The sequence below is a fragment of the Lemur catta genome, chromosome 11 (assembly GCF_020740605.2).
Source record: "Lemur catta isolate mLemCat1 chromosome 11, mLemCat1.pri, whole genome shotgun sequence".
In the NCBI taxonomy this organism is placed as follows: Eukaryota; Metazoa; Chordata; class Mammalia; order Primates; family Lemuridae; genus Lemur; species Lemur catta.
The window spans coordinates 20245626-20266098 of NC_059138.1; the positions used below are offsets into that span (position 1 = coordinate 20245626).

At 39.1% G+C, this 20473-nt stretch overlaps 1 protein-coding gene and 1 pseudogene across 3 annotated transcripts in view; both read right to left on the reverse strand.

Annotated features, from left to right (window-relative positions):
* Window positions 1-1575: 1575 nt before the first annotated feature.
* STRIP2 (striatin interacting protein 2) overlaps window positions 1576-20473 on the reverse strand; it is a 44227-nt gene continuing 25329 nt past the window's right edge. For 2 of the 3 annotated variants that reach the window (XM_045565511.1, XM_045565513.1), the window contains 4 exons: window positions 17678-17744; window positions 9458-9562; window positions 8382-8586; window positions 1576-4059 (listed from right to left, as the gene is read on the reverse strand). In XM_045565511.1, the coding sequence (XP_045421467.1) occupies window positions 3809-4059; window positions 8382-8586; window positions 9458-9562; window positions 17678-17744 (628 nt within the window). In that variant the 3' untranslated portion in view covers window positions 1576-3808. The remainder of the gene's footprint in view (window positions 4060-8381; window positions 8587-9457; window positions 9563-17677; window positions 17745-20473) is intronic. The other variant, XM_045565512.1, reaches the window with a different exon arrangement.
* Window positions 5174-5321, reverse strand: LOC123647915 (annotated as a pseudogene).

Sequence of the window (20473 nt, forward strand, 5' to 3'; positions counted from 1 at the left end):
TCCTCTTCAGAGTGGCCAAAGATATGAGAAAAAGAAGCCTTCTCTGCACCCAGAGAACGATGAAGAGTGGGGAGCTACTTCTAGGGAGCAGACTGAATACGTTTCCTATCCCCAGAGTAACAGGACCTCACATTTGCTCAGTGGGATTACAGAATTGCTATGGACCAGTGATTACCATGTGCCTTTCATTCTCCTGCTTTCAGGAAAGGAATGTTTATTGACTGTCTTCTCCCTGTTCTATCATTGTATTTTGGGTGTGTGGGGGGGTAGGGGACCGAGGCAGATAACTTGCTTTCTTATTTAATCTTTCTTATTTATTTTTTAAACAGCTTTACTATCAATCATTGACATAAAAATTGTATATATTTAGAGTGCAGCTTGATGTTTTGATATATATATACATTTTGAAGTGATCACAATTCAGTTAATTACCTGTGAAAGTTATCAAAATGGAGTCACTAATGTCAGATCCTAACAAAATGAAACTGAAAGGCTATCAAAGAGAGGCCCTCATGTGAGCATGCCTGTGATGGGAACTATGCAAGAAACTCCTCAAAACCACAGTATTCCAGATAAGACACTTGCACGAGGACACTTGCCTAACAATGGCTATCTCCACCAATGAGCTAATGCCAACTCCTGCAACAAGTCCTGTAACCAGTGGTCTTTGCTTCAAAACAGCTTACATGGACTTTTTTGTCTTTAAAAGCTTGATGGGGAGCAGTTGAAAAATAAAGCTTCCCTTTGTCCCAACCCCTTTAGATGTACCTATGATCCACCATAACTTGCACACCATGTTGTAATCCCCTGCTATTCCCGAATAAACTCTTTGCTTTGGAGAGTCAGTCTCTGTTGCTCATTTTAGGTTGACATAACATATCTTGTGGCTGCTTAAGTTTGCAAGTCTCCAGATCAAGACACACTTCATCTAGACCTTCATCTAGATTAGATCCTGGATTTTAGGTCTCACATGACTGGATAAGATTTTTGGAGTCTTCCTTGAAGAGGGGCTGCGTGCATTTTGTGTATAGGATAGGAGCAGATATTCATTATTGACTTTCTCTACTGCAAAAGTATTATACTACCCCACACTTGCCACCCTGTACATAGAGTATGTTTCTTCTCTGGCCCAATGTTAGGCTTGTCCATGCAAGTTGCTTTTGGTCAATAGAATATGAACAATTTGACTTATACCATATCTAAGCAGGAGCTTTAAATATGCTTGCAGGCTATAGTTTGTCTTTTGCTCCTGGCCTTCACTAAGAAAGCAGTTATGTCCCAGGTAGGGGCTATTCCATCAGCCTAGTGCCAGAAGAAGACCACTTATGGAGTAAAGCCAATCAAGCAAGCCAAGCTGAGCCAAGCAGAACTGAGGCTGACCCCCAGACCCATGAATAAGAAATAAACATTTATTGTAAGCCATTAAGATTTAAGGTTGTTTGTCTGAGCATTCTCTGGGGGTAGACTAATGTAAGATTTTATATATTCACCCTCTTTATTATACCCTTCTTTTCTATAACTAATATGACTAAGTTTTTCTTGTGTTGAGGAATTTAAAGACCAAATTTCTAATTCCAGCTTATTTTTCTTTATTAAAGTGCTTCAGTAGATAAATAGTGTTATCAGTAATCAACACAAATTTCACTGAAACATTCACAGAAATCCTCTACTTTATAAATCACTCAAATAATGTTTTTCTACATAGTAACAGTAATCACCATTGGAAACTGGTTAATCTGAGTTTATTCCTAACCACACACATGGGTTTTCAAATTGGGAGATTCAACCTGGGTCACCTTAGCATGAAGGCCTGGCAGTCAATACATAACAGCTAGTCTCAGCAAGTCCATGGAGAAAACCAAACTAAGCACTCATCCTTGGTGCTGCAGTTTCTCTATCTGCACAGAGAACTAATCTTTCCTTAGAGAAGAGTTGTAAATAATAAAGTATGAAATTTTAAGGCTTAGTATACTTCCATACCTCAAAAAGCACTCAAGTGCATACTTTTAAAAGGGTAACTTATTTGTTCTTGACACAATTTGAATTTTATATGGCTTTAAAGAAAATAGATTGATGATTTCTCTTTCCTTGAAAATTGTCTTTTTTCGTTCAAATCACACTAAAATCATACTAGCCTGACCCTAGATTAATAAAATTCATAGAAGACGTGCTCCGTAAATTATTTTGATAATAGGACTGCCATCCTTCTTAGATAAAATTTACAAATCATTTTAAGAGGTTTCATCCATTACATACTTACATTCTCCATGACCTTTCCATAAAAACAGAAATCCTGCTACCCTAAAGCACAAAGAGATAAAATCCAAAGTTTACTTACTAGATTTTGGTATAGCTCCTTTGGATATTATCAAGTACTCTATCATGACCTCCAAGTGAGACTGTGGTTGACAAAAGACAGAGTAAATAAGCAAATTTTGACTAGATCTCCCAGCATAAAGTGACCTGGTGGCATCATAAAAGGATTCAGTAGAGTCTATGTTAGGGGAAACCATTTAAAGTGAAAAGCTTGAGGATATAGATGACATAATTCTGGGGACAGAAGAGAAATAAAATAATCCTGACTAAATCAGAAACTTTTCTAAAAACCTTGTTTAGTTTGGGTGGCATGTGATTCTGCTGTAAAAGAAAGAAGTGTAAAGAGGTTAGTACATCAATCCTTATATTTTCAACGAAATGTGCAATACTTTTAGATACAAACAGTATTGCTAAATCTCCACATGACACTTTGAAACTGCTAGCAATAAAAGAAAAAATCATCAACATTGGAGAAAAAGAAAAATGGTAAGCTGTGATGCTCTTGCTGTTCTTTTCAATTAACAAAATAAATCAGTCATGAGCACAAATGGACATACCATCTCAATAAATAAAACCTCCTGTAGCTAACTTGTCATTTAAAAAATGAATGGCATGAAAAGAATAATTTTATGCACTATACTCAGCCATCTTAAGATTGAAGTAGTCTCAGAAAAACATGGAACATCCTTAAAGAAGGCCTGAATATTTCATATTGGTTGTAGCTCTTTAAAAATAGCAGAGTACTCCATGCCCTATACAGAGTACACAAGGAAATAATTTTCACATTGAACACAGATCTCTTAGGGAATAAAGAAAAAAACACTACACAACACACTTTTCTATAACATGCACTATTTAGGAAATAGTAAATCATCATCCTTCACAAAGAAGGTGCAGGTGCTCTAAAATCACCTTAGAGCTAATGATCTTAGAAAGAGGTGTCAAAACTTAAAATATAGACTTAATTTCAAAATTGGTTTTGCCAAACCTGTGATAAGTCCTAGGAATCCAGAGTGAAGAAGAAGAAAACTTTCTGCCTATTTTATGACCTGTACCCCACACCATCTGTGATGAATGCTATGGGTCAAATGCCATAACAAACTTCCTCTCACTCTTGGGGCCAGCTACGGCTAGGCTGGTTCTAGCCAAGACTAAAGCAGGCAGGGAGCGGTCCCACCAAAGAGCCTGTCCAGGACTGAGCCACTAAAAGATTTCCAAGGCCAACTGGGCACCCAACTGACCCCAGAGAATACTGGGGTCAAAAAAAAGTTAATTATTTTGTTGTGACTCAGGATTCCAGCCTTGCACCATCTCTAGGCCCAAGAACCTCCAGAATAGCCCTGAACTATACTGGATGTTCTAGGGCTAGGCCAGATCTCCCCTTGACAAGCACTCCTAGAACTGGAAAAGAAGGCTGAATGGGCAGGGTAGGTAGAGCACCATTTATTGGAGCCAACCTCCATCTATTGATGCTTTGTTGAGAAGAACTCAGTCAGTGATTCTGGAGCAGCTCCTCCCAACAGATGGGCTGTGAAAACACCTCTCTCTCCAGCCAGAGCTCATATGAATAGTGGAAATCTTCAGGCAGATCCAACCTCTGCCCCAGCACACTCTGCAAACAGTTATCCACAGGTGAAAATTCAGAGTCCTGGGGTCTGTCATACCGGCGGCTGTTAAAAGCCTCAATGTTGGCTCGTAAGGTGCATTCTTCTGCTTGGAAGTCCCATGGCCTGGCATCAATGTCTTTGTTGGGAAGAGGGGAAGAAAAAGATGTATACAACTTAGGATACTGCTCCCCTTACCACATCACATGGTCTATGGGACTCCAACAATGAAACTGCTCAAAATCACATCCCACCCCTGCTCTTTTTTTTTTAAAGACAAGGTCTTGCCTGGCTAATTTTTTTATTTAAAAAATTTTTTTGTAAAGATGGAGTCTCACTATGTTGCCCAGGCTAGTCCTGACCTCTTGGCCTCAAGTGATCCTCCTCCCTCAGCCTCCCAAAGTGCTGGGATTACAGGTGTGAGCCACCACACCTGGCCAAATTCCATTTTTAATAAAGAGCAATGTACAAAGTAAGTATACAGCATGCTGACACATAGGTTTAAAAAATAGACACATGCCCCATACATAAGCTTGTGTGTGCAGAAATTATCTTTGGAAGGGCAGTCTAGAAACTGGTAATGTTGTTACCTCTGAGAATGGAAATGAGGGTCCTGAGGGAGGTGGACTCTTTTATTGTATTTCCTTTTTATTATTTTACTTTCTTACTAGTTATATGTATTAGTAGTTGTATGGATTATGTTTTCCACAAGGGTAATTAAATTCCTTTTATGGAGCTTTCCCTAAGGGATGAGAGCTTCTCATTTGAACAGGAAGGGATAAGAGGGGTACAACTGGAGAATCAGGATGGACCAATTACTGAAGATATTCCTGATTCCCTGGAATTCCCCCTCAGCCCATGATAAATCTATGTGTCATCTTATTTCAATCTTATTTTAAGATTATGAGGTTAAGGCTTCCATGGAGGTAAAGAAAGAAAACAGATAATCTGCTTTGCTTCTATGCACTTAGACACTTATTTCAGGGCGAGAGATACAAATTTCCCAGATCTCTAATGTCCTACACTCAGTGGTTTATCTTAAGAAAGTGTAGTTTGACTTTGGGCTCATAATGGCAGCAATGCCAGATGTGCCATTTACAGGATAAAACATTTTCACCTTTTAAAAATTTATAAGAATTTAAATAGCTAATTGTACTTTATGTCTTACAATAGAAATTGCATCCTGGCTTATTATATGCTGATCATATGTTTCCCTTAGCTCTCTAAACTCTTATTTTTCATTTTTTTTAAATCAGAGGAAAGTGCAAACACAGTCCCTCACTACCACAAATTATGCTGCCAAGTTTCCCACATTTGGGGAAATCTCAGCGATCGGCACATCCAGAGTGCAATGCATAAGCGTCACTCTGGGAAAACCATCTTCCCTGCCAGGTTAAGTGAGTGTAGTTCTCTGAACTCTTTACTGCAGCATCCTCTAAAATTCAAGCAGGTTACAAATTCAGCAAAGGCAAGTCATTAGTCACTTTACCAAAAACTTTCAAATACAATTATGGAAATAATGGTCAAATCCCATTACAGCAAATACAATACAACGAAAAAGCTCGCCAAAATAAAATTTTCCAAACTCTGGTCAACCTTAGCATAGGTTCTGGTAGTTCAACCAGATATTGATAGGGAGTGGCCTTGAAAAAATAAAGGAAAATACCTAATCCCACAATTTCTCCAGTAACAGTTAAAGATCAATCCTACGAGTTCTCTCACTAACAGGCACCCTGCAGGAGTTCTGGAATAGCCAGTCAGAGTGGGTGTGGCCAGGCGAGAGAAACGGAGACAAAGAGGAAGGAGGAACAGGGGACCCAAAAGAGAAAGATCATCTGGAAAGTGAAGGCAGTGAGAGATGCGGGAGTAAGAAGTAACACAAGGCAGGCAGAGTGAAGACCAGAAAGACTAGCAAGTTTAAAGAAAGCTTGCAAGTAGAGGACTTTAGATTCTTCGCTGGCCAGCAGTGACAAAAGGTCAAGTACCCTCACACAGAGATTCATTCTCAGGTCAAATTTCCTGGTCATTTAATTCACTGAGCATTTGGGATGGGGGGGCGGGCGTCAATGAGTCCCAAAGTTCTGACCGAAGGTTGCTCATGTTGGCAACTAGGAGAATGAAAAGGATGTTTTGGGGATGGTCATATGTTGCCAGAAGTCTGAGAGGGCGTCCCCAATTCAGGTGACTTGTTGAAGGTCTCATCAGACATCAGGCATCGCCCAAAATCTGAGTCAGACCAAAACCTAGTGATATGGGCCAGAGAACGGGCAACCCTGACCTCTGACTCAGATTGTGAATCTTCCCCATAGCCAGGTGTCCCTGGGTCTGGGTGAAGAGTAATGGGGGCAGTTCCCTCCCCGGGAAAGAGTGGTTAGGAAGCATCCCTCCATGACACCCCCCTGAGTGGTAGACCCAGCACTAGAATTTTACTTTGACCAAACCAAATCAAACCTTGAAGCTACCTCTCACCACCTTGTGCTTATGACCATTCCCAAAGTTTTCAGAGACCAAATGACTCACCAAATTCTGTACGATTTGATTTGAGAACATCGAGAGGGATGTCCTTGGAATTGTGGCAGAGGAGGGAGAAGTTTCAAGACTGAAGCAGCTCCACCCCCCCTACCTGGCCTCCCCACGCGCTACTGGAGGGAAAAAATGAGACAATGAGACATTCCCCTCACTTCTCCCTGTGCGGAGGCAGAGAAAAGTCCCCATACAGAGGCAGAGAAGCGATTTTCCTTATATGAAGGTAGAGAAGTGACTCAGTTTCCCTGTGACTCAGTTTCAAGTCCCCGTGCCAAGGCAAAGAAGTGATTTGCCTTTGTCCTCATGCGAGGCACCAGGATGTTAGGGGTGGAAAGGCTGGTGGGTGTTCATGATTCAGGTGGAGAAAAATTTCTCATGCAGAAATTAAGATATAAAAGAAAAAAGTTTAGCCTTTAGAAAGAGAAGTGGGGGAAGAAAGAGAACAGGAAGATGGTGTGGCATCTCAAAGAAAGAGAAGGGGATGCCAGCAGTGAGGTCAAGTGGCTTGCTGATTTTAAGGTGGACGAAGAGAAAAAAAAAATAGTGATGGCTGTCAGTTGATAACAAAAGCAGGAGCAGGTAGATAACAAAAAACTGCAAGGATGTCAAAGCCCAAGATTTAGTTTCCTGCCTTTCCTTGGAGAACAGATTATCACAGGAGATGTGACTCTGTCCTCAAGATATGGTTGAGTCTTGGAGTTCGTTCTCCTGCTGTTTACTCACGAATTCTGTAAAAGCAGATTCTCAAAAAACAATTTTGAAAGAGATTTACATCTTTTTTTTCCATCCATTCAGCTCTTTTCAGAAGTTGGGCAAAACAGAACTCCCGTAGGGTGCCCGTTAGTGAGAGAACCCATAGGATCAATCTGTTACTGGGGAAATTGTGAGATTAGGTATTTTCCTGTTATTTTTGCAAGGCCACCCCTTTCAATATTATGCCTCCTCGTGGGTATAGCTCAGGGCCAGGGCCTTTGACTGCAGATATTATACCTCCTGATGTGAGGCAATATGCAGTTTCCAACATTACCTAGGAGGTACTATAGTTGAAAAGGTTTAAACGGAATTCATCAAACCTTTAAATCTAACTTTAAGTTTACAGGTAATACCAAGGATAGAGGAATAAGGTAAATGACACCATAAAGAAGCAAACAGACAAATCCAGAAGGTGGGTATTCTGCAGGACAACTGGCCTAGTTCTTCAATTAGTGTTATGGGGAAAAAAATGACTGGTAAATTCAAAATGAATTAATGTATATAACCAGATGCAATTTGTGGTCCTGGATTGGATTCTTGCTTGGAAAAAATAGCAATAAAGAACATTTTGGGACAACTGGGGAATTCTAAATATGAATTTTATTAGATGAAATGAAAATATACTGACATGGAAAGGTATAGATAATGTTAACTAAAAAGAGATTATAAAATGGCACATATAATTTGCTTTCATTTCAATAAAATATGCATGCATATAGAAAAAGATCTGGAAGAATACACAATAAGATATTAATGGTGGTAATCTCTGGGTGGTACAAGTATGGCATAAATATGATAATATAATACAATGTTTTCTTATTTGTATTTTCTATCTTTTCTTCCTAACTGCTTTGAAATAAAAGTTATTTTAATTTAACAAACCTTTTGGAGAAAGCTGCCATTTAAAAGAACATCTTGGAAAGTGGGTAATTATCTTTCAATTTACTTGTTTTATAAAATGGATTTTCGTAGTTTACAGGGTAAAGGACAGGGTACACATTAGAATTTGGGGCATTTAAACATGTTAAAGTTTGGTGTATTAGCACCCGACCTATAATCCCATATTTTCTCACCCAAAATATGTAACAATTCATGCCAAGAGTAGAGATAAACAGAACATTTATTTAGTTTTGTTTAAACCCTGGGAAACTCCTGGAAGTCAAGAGCTCTGAGAATACTCACCATTCCCGTAAGCCCAGTCATCATTCATGCGGTGGCGTACTTTCTGGTAAATGGCTGACATGGTTTTCATGTTGCTTTTCCTCCATTGGCGCCCCAGGTACTTGGTCTGTATCTTTAGCAGCTTTAGGACATAAAGTTGCAGCATGGCCTGTTTGACCTTGAGGGCCCGCTTTAAGATTGGAGCCGATTTAAACACCACTAGCATCTGCCCATTGAAAGAGGGGTGGGGTGAAGAAAGGCAGATAAAGATCTCAAGTTTCTTGGACTTTCCAACTCACAGACAAATTAAACCAAACCTGGCTAGCCTTGGAAACCTCTGAGGAGCTTTTAGGAATCTGTGGTCCAGGCTCTACATAGATAGTCTTCAAGAATAAAGAGGGAACTATTCCATTCATATTTCATAATTCAAAGTTTCTAATATTCAAAGTACATAGTATAAAGTGCAAAGAAAATTTTGTTAGCCCCACATCCATTTCCACTGTTACCAGTTTCTTGTGTATGGTCTAGAGGTAATTCTATGTACACATACATTACTTTTGTTTTTTAACACAAAACGATAGCCAACTACACATACTGCCATACTATTCCATACCTTTTTATTGAACAATATATCTTGAAAATGATTTCATATCAGTATAGAACTGCCTCGTTCTTTTTAATGATTGTATAATATTCTATTATAAGGATGTACCATCATTCATTTAACTAGTTTGTCCTACATTAATGGGCATTTAAGTTGTTTCTAATCTTTCATTATTATAAACAATGCTGCAATGAATTATATTAGACTTGCATCATTTGGGATGTGTGACTATAATCCAAACAACATTGCTAACTTCCCTACCAGAGCTACCCTGAGGGAGGATCTGTATTCAGCTCCCTGAAAAGAAATGGACTGATGAATAATCATCTTATGTATTAATAGAATAAGTGTCCAGAATTAGGAGGTGCTAAATCTTACATAGTATTCAGTGTCTATCTACAGAGCTCACAAAGCAGGCAGTCCACAAATATTTACTAATCATTTTTAAAAATTCAGTCAGATGGACACCTCAATGATCTGAAGCCCCACTCACCATGGTCCTGGAATGTTTCCATTTGGTCAGTTTATTGAGCAACCTGAGGAGGTTGATACAGGAAAAGAGGTTCCTCCAACAGAACTGGTTGTTGTCTCCAGCTTCCTGTAATAAGGAACATCCATCATTATCTCAACACCCACAAGGATTTCATTCCTAAAGAAGGCTGGAAGTCACTGCTGGTCAGTTTAGGTGAGGTATTTCAGTATGAAATGATACCTCCTTAGCTCTGCTCTTCACATTGACATCTTAAAGGACACAACATCCTTCATATAAAAACCCTCTCTGCTGCCAATTCTGGAAGACTTTTTACCTAGATCAAGTACTGGTTAGAAAGATGATACATAAACACAGGAACATGATTCGTAAGCTTTCTTGTGCAGCTTATTACTTTAGGATCAAAAAAGAGACGATAGAGTTTTATCCCTATATACAGGTAATTTGCACTCATACAAGCTTTGCGTGTAATTACTAGGAATTAGGTCTCATTCTGGTGGATTTTAAACTGCATTGGGTGGATCTGGTATTTATTATAGTTGAATTTTTAAATCAACCCCCAACATCCTTCATCAAACCGTACTGCAGTCAGACGCTTAATTCTTCAGCATGGAAGGAAAAATGGCAGATGGTTTATTCTAACCAGGTGTTTTTCTTATACGTTTCTTGATAGCTTATGAGCATCTAACCAGAGATAACAGATGGATGTCAGATTAGAAACAGGTATCTACTCATAGAAACATTTTTTAGGGATAAAAATAAGACTCCTTATGTGATGCTGAGGTCTGCAAATGTATACTAGGGTCAGAAGCTATATAAATCAATGAGCATGCATGACAGCCAAACCAACATCTTTGAAATTCTCCTGTCTACAATGTGATTGGAGAATGTAGGAGTAGAAGACCTGTAGAAGTGAATTGTTGTCTGATGAATGGAAAATTACCTCCTCCTCCTCCAAATAAATTTGAAGCAAACAAGACAGGCATACATTCAATGTGGAATGAACATTCAAGATTTTGAGGGTATTAGGCTCTTCTAATACCAAGGGCCAAAAATTTTCAGGAAAACTTTTTAGAAATATTATTTAGAAATAATATCTTCTTTCCTATAGTAAATGTTCAATACTGTGCTTAGAACTAGTCCCAGGAGAACAACCTGTCTGCTTCTGAGGAAAACTTCCATGAGAGTTTCCACCCTAGTGCATCAGTTAGTTTGGCTTGCCCAAAACACACCAGGTTCTACAGACATTGCATCTTGTGTATTTAACAGAAAAAGATAGACTTTTAAATTTTTAAGCAGCAGGGGAAACACAAAACATGGGATAGGTAAGTATATTTCTGCTTTGATATTTCCTTTATCCTGATTTCCAATATGGTAGAGGCATAAAAAAACTTGCATTGTTTAGCACTTCAAAGAATAATACGGGAATGGAGGTGTGGCCTTGTAGAAGCATTGGAGTAGGTACCAGGGCACCTGGATTATGCCTCAGCCCTGACTGTATGATCTTAGGCAAATCATTTCCCCTCTGTTTCCTAGAGGTTGAACTAGTTAATCTTTAAAATTGTTTCAGCTCTGACCATTCTATAACTCTGTGATTTACTCAGACTTTCTCCAGTTGAAAAGAACTGTCTCATTCTTTTTAATGGAGGCATAATATTCTATTATAATGATGTACCATCATTTATTTTACCAGTTGGTCCTGTATTAGTGGGCATTTAGGTTGTTTCCAATCTTTCATTATTATAAACAATGCTGCAATGAATAATCTTAGACTTGCATGATTTGGGATGTGTGACTGTAATCCAAACAACATTGCTAACTTCCCTGCCAGAGATACCCTCTAAGTGAGGGTCCACACTTAGTTCCCTGAAAAGAAATGGACTAGTGAGTAATCAAGTGAAGTTTTAAAGTTTTCAAAGAGAAGTTTTGAGTGAAGGTAAGCTGATTGTCACTGCCTTTTCCTCAGAGCTCTGTCTCAAGAGTCCCAGGAAAGGTACCACAGTTCCCTTCCTGAAGATAGTCTCAGCTTCCCATGGCCTGGCTCTCCTTTCCTTCTGATATGGCTTCCCTAGACAACTGTTAACTAGCTCTACTTCTCCTGTCACCAGATGCTGCCTGGAGCTGGCACTGAAGGCACACCTGCTGGTCAGTGGCTCTCTCAGGAGAGCCAAGCTCCACTGTTCTGTCTGCTTTGCTTGCAGCAGCAAGCTCTACTCAGAGCACTGCTCCAGCTTCTGCTTTGTTCCAACTCAGCAGATAATCGTTTTCCCAGCAGGCCTTCAGCTCCATGGTACCTGTTCAGATTTGCCAGATTCAAGGGTTTTTTCATGTTTATGTTCACTGAAGGCAGGTCACCTCTCTCTCTCTCTCTTATTTTTGAAAGACTCAGCATATTAAACAAGATGTAAACCTCTGTGAGGAGACATTTTGTGAACAGTAGTACATAGTCACATTCTCTCTGAAGTACCAGGAACATTCTCTTGAGAGGATGTTCCTGGTACTTCATATTAACCAAAGCAAGACCTTCACTTACTTTTAATTAGCTAAAGTTAAAAAAGAAAACATTTGCCCAGTTCCACTTTCACAAATAAATATTTGTTTGTGGTACATCTTGAGTCTAAAGGTTCAGTTCAGGGACCACATATTATCCTTTCAGAGCATCTCCAAAACACTATGAAGGCTCTGTTCTCAAAGATCCATCCATAGTTCAGCTGAGTAAGCCAAGCCAAATAAAAATCTAGGCTATGCCAATTATGTAGACAATTAACTCAGATGACGAAGGGAAGAATGGAGTGTTTCTTCCTTTTGGACTGGGGAAATCAGATTGGTTAGAATCTGAGCACAAAAAGGGACTTAGCTGTTTTCCAATTTTGTCATCCACAGAAGCAAAAACTGAGGCCCAGAGAGGGGAAGGGGCTTGCCCAAGGTCATATAAGTCCCCCATCTTATTGAATTGGAAGACTCTGCCTTTGTTTACCATTCACTTTCTAGTTGAAATTCTGGAATTCTAGACACAGAAGGTGATTTCTGAGAGAAAATTTGGTTTTATCCCCTGCTTTCTGAGCTTTTCTTGAAGACCCAATAGTAGAGAAGCCCTTTCTTATGTCCTACTATAACTTCAACTTCAAACCAGAAGAACGTAAGTTTCCAGGAAAAACGACAATAACAAAAAGCCAGTGAGGTTTACTGCTTTAAAGTGGACTGCTTTAAAGTTTACTGCTTTAAAGTGACTGAGTTCGGTCAGCCAATATGATCAGACTGAGCCCTTAAAAAAGGGCTTCTAAGAGTGAGATCTAATACTGTATCTCAAAGCTCCTCAACAGCTTATTGAAGTCCATAAGTGACAAACCAGCTCTGCACTGAGAAATCAAAACTATTAATATTAACTTGGTTGTTTTATAATGAATCTAGGAGAATTTTATAGACCAAGGAAAGTTGAATGCTCATCTAATGACCCAACGACCTCTCTTCCTTTTATAGACGAAACTCCTATATCCTACAGGAAACCTGCTCAAGATCCCTTATAGTTAGTAATGGCAAAGTTAGGTTTGGCTGTCTTTTCTATACTACCAACAAGTCTATTTCTTTGCTTTATGCTTCAGGTTTCCCATGTCATGTCAGCCCTGCATTTATTTAAAACTATTGCAAAAACATTTGCTAGGTTTTAATACTTACTAATTGCAAATTCACAATAATAGTTATTTCTCCTCTTTTGATCCATTTCTCTATTATGGTTTATATAATTGAAAATGAAGTCATATTTTTATTTTAGATTTTCTTTTCCCATATCATTATAGAACCTTATCATATGGTTTTCTGATAAGTTACTGCTAGAAAGGACCTAGATCTAAATATCATAAGAGAGTGATAGTTCTCAAGTGAAGTGAAAAGGTTAAGGAGGAAGGAGAGAAGAAAATTTCAAGATCATCTGGAAAACTTAAAAAAATTACATGTGCTCCAGGGAGGCGACCTGGCATGTGAGTTTGAAAAATCACCCCAGAGATTCTAATTTCCTCAGGAAACCATTACAGAAATAGTGACCATCAAAAAAATAGATAAAATGCTAAAAAAAAATTTTTTTCCACAGTCCTTCCCCTGTATAAATACCTCATGGAAAATGAATATATACCTTATAGTATGTTTGCATTATATCTGCAATAGAGAAACAATAATGCTAAAGGTATCATTGGTTCTAAATAGTGATGGTGAGTGTCAGAACAAAGACTCTATTTTATTTATTTTATTTTTTATTTATTTTTTTTTTGAGACAGAGTCTCGCTTTGTTGCTGGGCTAGAGTGAGTGCCCTGGTGTCAGCCTAGCTCACAGCAACCTCAAACTCCTGGGCTTAAGGGATCCTACTGCCTCAGCCTCCCGAGTAGCTGGGACTAAAGGCATGCGCCACCATGCCCAGCTAATTTTTTCTATATAGATTTTTAGCTGTCCAAATCATTTCTTTCTATTTTTGGTAGAGACAGGGGTCTCACTCTTGCTCAGGCTGATCTCGAACTTCTGACCTCGAGCGATCCACCCGCCTCGGCCTCCCAGAGTGCTAGGATTACAGGCATGAGCCACTGCGCCCGGCCCAAAGACTCTATTTTAAAAAGTCATAAACCATTGGTTGAATAATGCCTGAATGGAATGCTACAGACCTTAATACTTGAACATAAGGATTACATCCCAAAAAGAAAACTAAAACCAAAACAACAAAAATCTTCTGGGATGTCTGGAAATATCTGGATTAGGAAATTATAAAATAAATAAGGACAGATGAAAGGAGCTGGTATATAAATTTAAGTGATATGAACATTTTTAATAAGTCTTTCTGAATATAAATCAAACCCAAATTTGAGAAATTTTGCAATGACCTACCTTTTTAAAATTAACTTAATAATTTCACTTGCCTAGATCTAAAAGGAAATGCCAAACATTTCTTTGCAAATGCCTAGTTATGCAAATTCTGACCTACTGCTAGCTCTCCCCAGCTATAAGGCTTTGGATATGCTTCACCACTCTTCCTGTTTCCCCATCAGTAAAGGGTGGGATTTGGGAAAGATATGGACCAAGACACTTCTAGCTCTGATACTCCCTGATTCCATAAATACTACCTTCTCCTCATTCCATCATTTTTAATCTATGGGACAGCTTGAGCTGTCACACTGTTTAAAATATGTCCTCCTTTGTATGTGATATTGCTGTTATTAAATCACATTCTGTAGAAAAAAACAAGCATTTTGAACTTTGAGTTGGCTTTGCAGCAGTGACAGTATATTTACACAAAATTTTCCACTTTTTTTTTTTTTTTTTTTCCCAAATCTCTGTAAGATAGGAAAGGAAAGGCGGATGAGACAGAATCTGCAGGATTTCTCTTTAGGGTTAACAGGCCCATAAAGAAAACAGACCTATAACCTTACCTTCATTCCACTGTACTTGAAAGCAGTGGTTTCTAAACATTTTTATTGCATATATCTATCATAAAATAATTTTTGTGTATATTCCTAAATACATGTAAGTTTATTTATAAATTATAAATGTTTTCTTGTAATAACATTGTTATAAAAAGTACTTTATATATATAAAAAGTACTTTACATATAAAGTAAAAAAGATATTAATATAATACATACAAAAGATCTAATATTTTCCATTCCCCAAAGCGTCACCTTTGTTTCATGCCACTGCTCTAAACAGCCACCCAGATACTAAGCATTCTACAGTACGTGCTGAGGCCATATCCACTGCCTTTGTCAGCAACTTCCTTTCAAAGACCATACCTAACTTCCACATAATCATACATTCACCATCCTTTATTTAAATTTGGAATTTAATTTTAATTTTTTCCTAGCTTAGTGGATTGAATTTAAATATAGACATTTGGAGATCCATAAGTTTTAAGCCTTTCTATACCAAGTGAGTGGGAAAACTACTCAGTACATGGGTAAGGATAACCAATCTAAAGCTAATCATTCTAACAAAATGGGGAGACTTCAGAAATTAACATGCCACTAACTTTGCTTTTATTTCATGTTTATCATGCTGTGCAGCTAAGAGTTCCAAGTGAAGCTGAATCGAATTCAGTTTAATTCAGAAAACTGAAAAAATATGAATCAAGATTACCTCTACCCAATACTTCACTTCTAGGAATCTATCTTAAGGAAATAATCAGAAGATGAGGTCAAAGATTCATGTTCAAGGATGTTCATTTTGGAGTTATACAGGGAGAACTGAAATAAATGTCCAACAATAATAGAAAAGAATCATTTTTTAAAATTAAGTAGAATATGTGTAGCTATTAAAATTATGTCCTCAAGAATGTTTAATAAGGTCATATTGTGAATATTTAAATTTTACTACAAGTGAAACATAAATATATAAAATCTTTATCTTGTCAAATAATGTTTATATATATATGAATGAATATATATGGTAATTGCAGAGAATATTAACAGTGGATATATGTAGGTGGTATAATAGGGAATTTTTATTTTCTTCCACATACTTTTCTGTGTTTCTCCAATTTTCTTCATTGATTTCTATATATTATTGATTTTATAATCAGGAAAAAAACTTGAAATGTTATTTAAAGAAAATCCTATACATTTAAACACCCAGTACATTTTCTGTGCTTGCAATGCATTGAGCCTGAAAAAAGATAAATCTTACTTATATAAGCATTAGTCTTTTTCTGAGTACACAAGTCACCAGTTTAGATAAACAAACCATTATACTGAGGACCTATGTGGAGTAAACTTAACTAGTTACTTCAAAGCCCAGGACTGCGCTCAAAGCAAAAAAGAAAGTCTATAGTTATCAAATGAAACCACTAGGTGCCACTGTTGCTTCACAGAGAGGAGTAAAATACTTTGTTTTTTAATTAAGAATAGATGCAGGCCGGGCTCAGTAGCTCACTCCTGTAATCCTAGCACTCTGGGAGGCGGAGGCGGGACGATCGCTCAAGGTCAGGAGTTCAAGACCAGCCTGAGCAAGAGCGAGACCCCAGTCTCTACTAAAAATAGAAAAATTAGCTGTGTGTGGTGGCACACGCCTGTAATTCCAGCTACTCAGGAGGCTGAGGCAGGAGAATTGCTTGAGCCCAGGAGTTTGAGGTTATTGTGAGATCAGCTGATGCCACGGCACTCTAGTCCAGGTGACAGAGCGAGACTCCGTCTCAAAAAATATAAACAAACATAAATGATTCAGGGTCTGTCATCTATGAAGATTAGACCATGACAATTCACTATATCCACTGGGCACTTAGGTTTCTTGACTTTGAAAGAAGGAGGTTGGATCAAATGGCTCTTAAATCTCCTCCAGCCAAGAACTCTATGGTTCTGTAAAACTTGTACCACAGAGGATATCATTCTTTTTTTGAATAATATACTATACTGACAAGATTTTGCAGAAATTAAAGTTGGGGGACAAAGGGTTGCACCATGGATGCCATCATTCAGTCATTTTAGCTCTTCAATGTACCAGACATGGTGCTAGACTCTGAGGATATAAAATGATAACCATCTCTTTCTTCAAGGAGTTTACAGTCAAATTGAGAAACAAATACAAATAAATAATTACAATGCAACAGGATGAAGGTATGAACTGTGTTATATCTAAGGAGCTGTGGCAATAAATGATAAGGTAGACACTTGTCTTCAATATGCTGCTAGGCAGTCAGTTTCATGGAATTCAGAATAACTCTGAGCGACTTTTCTAATTTGTCTAGAGCTATTTTCAAGATGAGAAACTTTCTGGACTATTCTTCTGTGGCTATATCTACTTTTGCCTCAGAGAGACTAACGCAAGGTATTTTCTGAAGTACATATTCCTGGGTTTTATAACCTATATGAAAATAAGAAGTGAATTGCCTGTTGCACAGCAGAAGGAAGACAGATAATTGTTTGTGCTCGACCAGAAGAGATTTTCCTGGCATTTAGCATAGATATCCACACTCAATTTCAGTACCATTATCTTTCTAAATTCCCTCTCTTCGGTGTTTTTCACTGGCCCTTTCCTCTTCTCCGCAAAATGCTATGCTCAGCTTTTCCAAATCTTTCTCAACTGGGTCAGCAACTCTAAACCCCCCACTGCCTCTGTGCTCTTGCCAATATGCCTTCATTGATCTGAGACTTCCAAACCAGGACATAAAGGGGCTGGAAAAGAAATGAAAGAGCAAATGCCAACCTTTGCCACCTAGCAATTTCAAAGGCTACCAAATCCCCATCTACTTACCAGGCTCTCGGTAGTAAGCTCCGGCAAATCCTGGATGGTGCAGCAAGGGTAATCCAGGACCGAGATGCTGCAAATGCAGAGATAAGGACAGGCTTTAGGTAAATGGCAAGAGCAGGAAAATGGCTGTATCTGAAAATGGCAGGAGTTATTTCTCTCCAGTAGGCCCTATCCATTTCCCAAATTGCTTAGTGACCTCAGCTGAAATTGAGGGCTCTAGTGCTGGGCAACTCCAGCTCCAGTCTCCTCTCCTCACAGTCACGAGAGGAACCCATGAGTTCTTTTAGGCTGGCCCCTATCTAGCAGATGCAAAAGAGAGCAGAAAGAGAGCCTGTTTTCTTAGCTCTCCTTGCTTCTTTAAAGGAATATATAAAACGTGAGTGCATTTGTGTTTCTGCATTTAAGTATATGTGTGAATATAACTGCTCCCAGAGATGCTGGCCAAACCCATCCACTTAATAACCATTTGATGATGTGAGGATGTAACAAAGACCTCTCCTGTGTCTCTCATCAGATCCTTCTGAAAGCCAGAGCTCTCGGGAATGATCATAGAAGCCACTCCTGAAGGAAGCTTGAGATAGAGGCGCTTCCTGCAGCAGGGCCAATCTCGTAGCTCAAGAATGATAATAGCGGCCGGGCATGGTGGCTCACGCCTGTAATCCTAGCACTCTGGGAGGCTGAGGCGGGCAGATTGAGCTCAGGAGTTTGAGACCAGCCTGAGCAAGAGTGAGACCACTGTCTCTACTAAAAACAGAAAGAAATTATATGGACAAATGAAAATATATAGAGAAAAAATTAGCCGGGCATGGTGGCGCACACCTGTAGTCCCACCTACTCAGGGAGCTGAGACAGGAGGATCCCTTGAGCCCAGGAGTTTGAGGTTGTTGTGAGCTAGGCTGATGCCACAGCACTCTAGTCCAGGCAACTGAGTGAGACTCTGTCTCAAAAAAAAAAAAAAAAAAAGGAATGGTAATAGCATCTGTCCCCAAAGCCAACAGTGGGGGACTACAAGAGAACTGCAGGCTCTGCGGCGAGTCCAGGGAAGTAGGCATGAGTCAGGAGGGGAAATAAGGAACTGCATGATGACAGGGCCATAATCACACAAAAAATGACAGTTGTCTTTCTTTTCTCTTTTCCTTTCTTCATAGATACAATACAGAATTTGGACTAGTTATTCTCCAATGCTCCTTCTGGTCCTGACATTCCATGAAGTTGTAAACACCAATCTATCTGAACTAGTGCAGCTGGAAATGTATAAAGGATGCTGGCAAAGCAGGGGCTATAAAGATAAGTATGGGGTTCCAGGGACCTGTCACTACATTTTAAAAGTCAAAACCTCTATACAAGTAAAAGGCAATGATTTATTTGGCTATAATTGTTTACTTTTGTCCAAGAAATGCAGACAAAGATAACCTGGGGACCAAGGTAGGAGAGGGGTCAGCTTGGGAGGGCAGTGGGTCCACCTGTAATGTTGCTCATCATCTTGATTCACTCTCCTGGATTCTCCCAGGTTGCCAGTTCTGTATTGCCCCACAGGATAAACATTCTTGGCTGGCTCATCCACCTATCTACCCACCTCCCACTGACAAAGCCCCATGGCAAAGTAGGTGCTGGCAAACAGGAAATGGGGACAGGAAGTCAAAGATGGATTTGTTCCAATCTGTCAGTGAATTGAATTCTGGTCTAAGGGAGCATAAAATAAATTTACAAGTATCTAGAATGTCTAGATTGTAACAGCCATGAGGAAACTGTATAATAACGAGCTGTGAGTGTCCAAGTTCTTTCAGGGGTCATTCAAAAGTAAAACTTACAGATGGTGCACAAGAGAAACATCTTGTTCAGGTCAACCTTAGCAAAAAGTGTAGTCCATCACTACCACTCTTCTAACTCCAAATTGAACCAATGGACACCTATTGAATTGTCTGCCCCCCAAATTCCAGGCCCATGGGTACAGGAGGGGCATTTAGTTTCTGTACTCCACTCTCCCAGCCACAGTGGATTGATCCAGCGGTAGACCTCTAACCCAGGGAATCTGAAAAGGGAGAGTCAATTCAACCTCTGAGGTAACACTGTGACATGTTTCGCTTGTGTGGGCATATTTCAGCAAGCAACCTGAGATACAAACAAAGCAGACTAACAAATTTGTCAGTGAGAGAAGAAACTGGAGCAGAAGTACAGAGTCCTGGCATCTGTCCTGCAGATGGAGGTGGAAGGCTTCCTGGACTCCACACACCGTAAGCCAACCTGAGGGCCAGAGCTACACTCCTGTCCTAGGTTCCTCAAGATGACACATCTCATTTCCTCCTAACAAATTCCCCTTTCTGCGCAGCTCTAGTCCAGCTGGTTTTGGTTACTTCTAACCAAGACTGTTGACTGATACACACAGGTACCTGCATGCAGCAGTGACCTTGACACAGTCTGATATACAATTTCATTTTCCCTGGTAACCCAAGTATGTCTTAAGGCTTTTTAAAGGAGGTCAGCGTACAGGTCTCCACATAGTTAGGAAAAAACCTATTCTCCAATGCTTCCTTCCAAAGCTAAAGTGTTTAAAGCACTCTCACATATACTAATCTTAATCAATTGTTATAAAAGTTCTATGATATAGAGAAGGTATTCTCATTTTAAAGATGAAAATACTGTGGCTCAGAGAAACAAAGTGTCTTGCTTGAGATTACATAGCAGCAAATGGCCTATTGAGGTCATGAATCCAGGTCTCCTGACTTTAGGTTCCACGGGGTGTGTGTGTGTTTTAAACTACATAAAAGTAGGCTGCCTCTCCATCGTGGAATTTCAGGC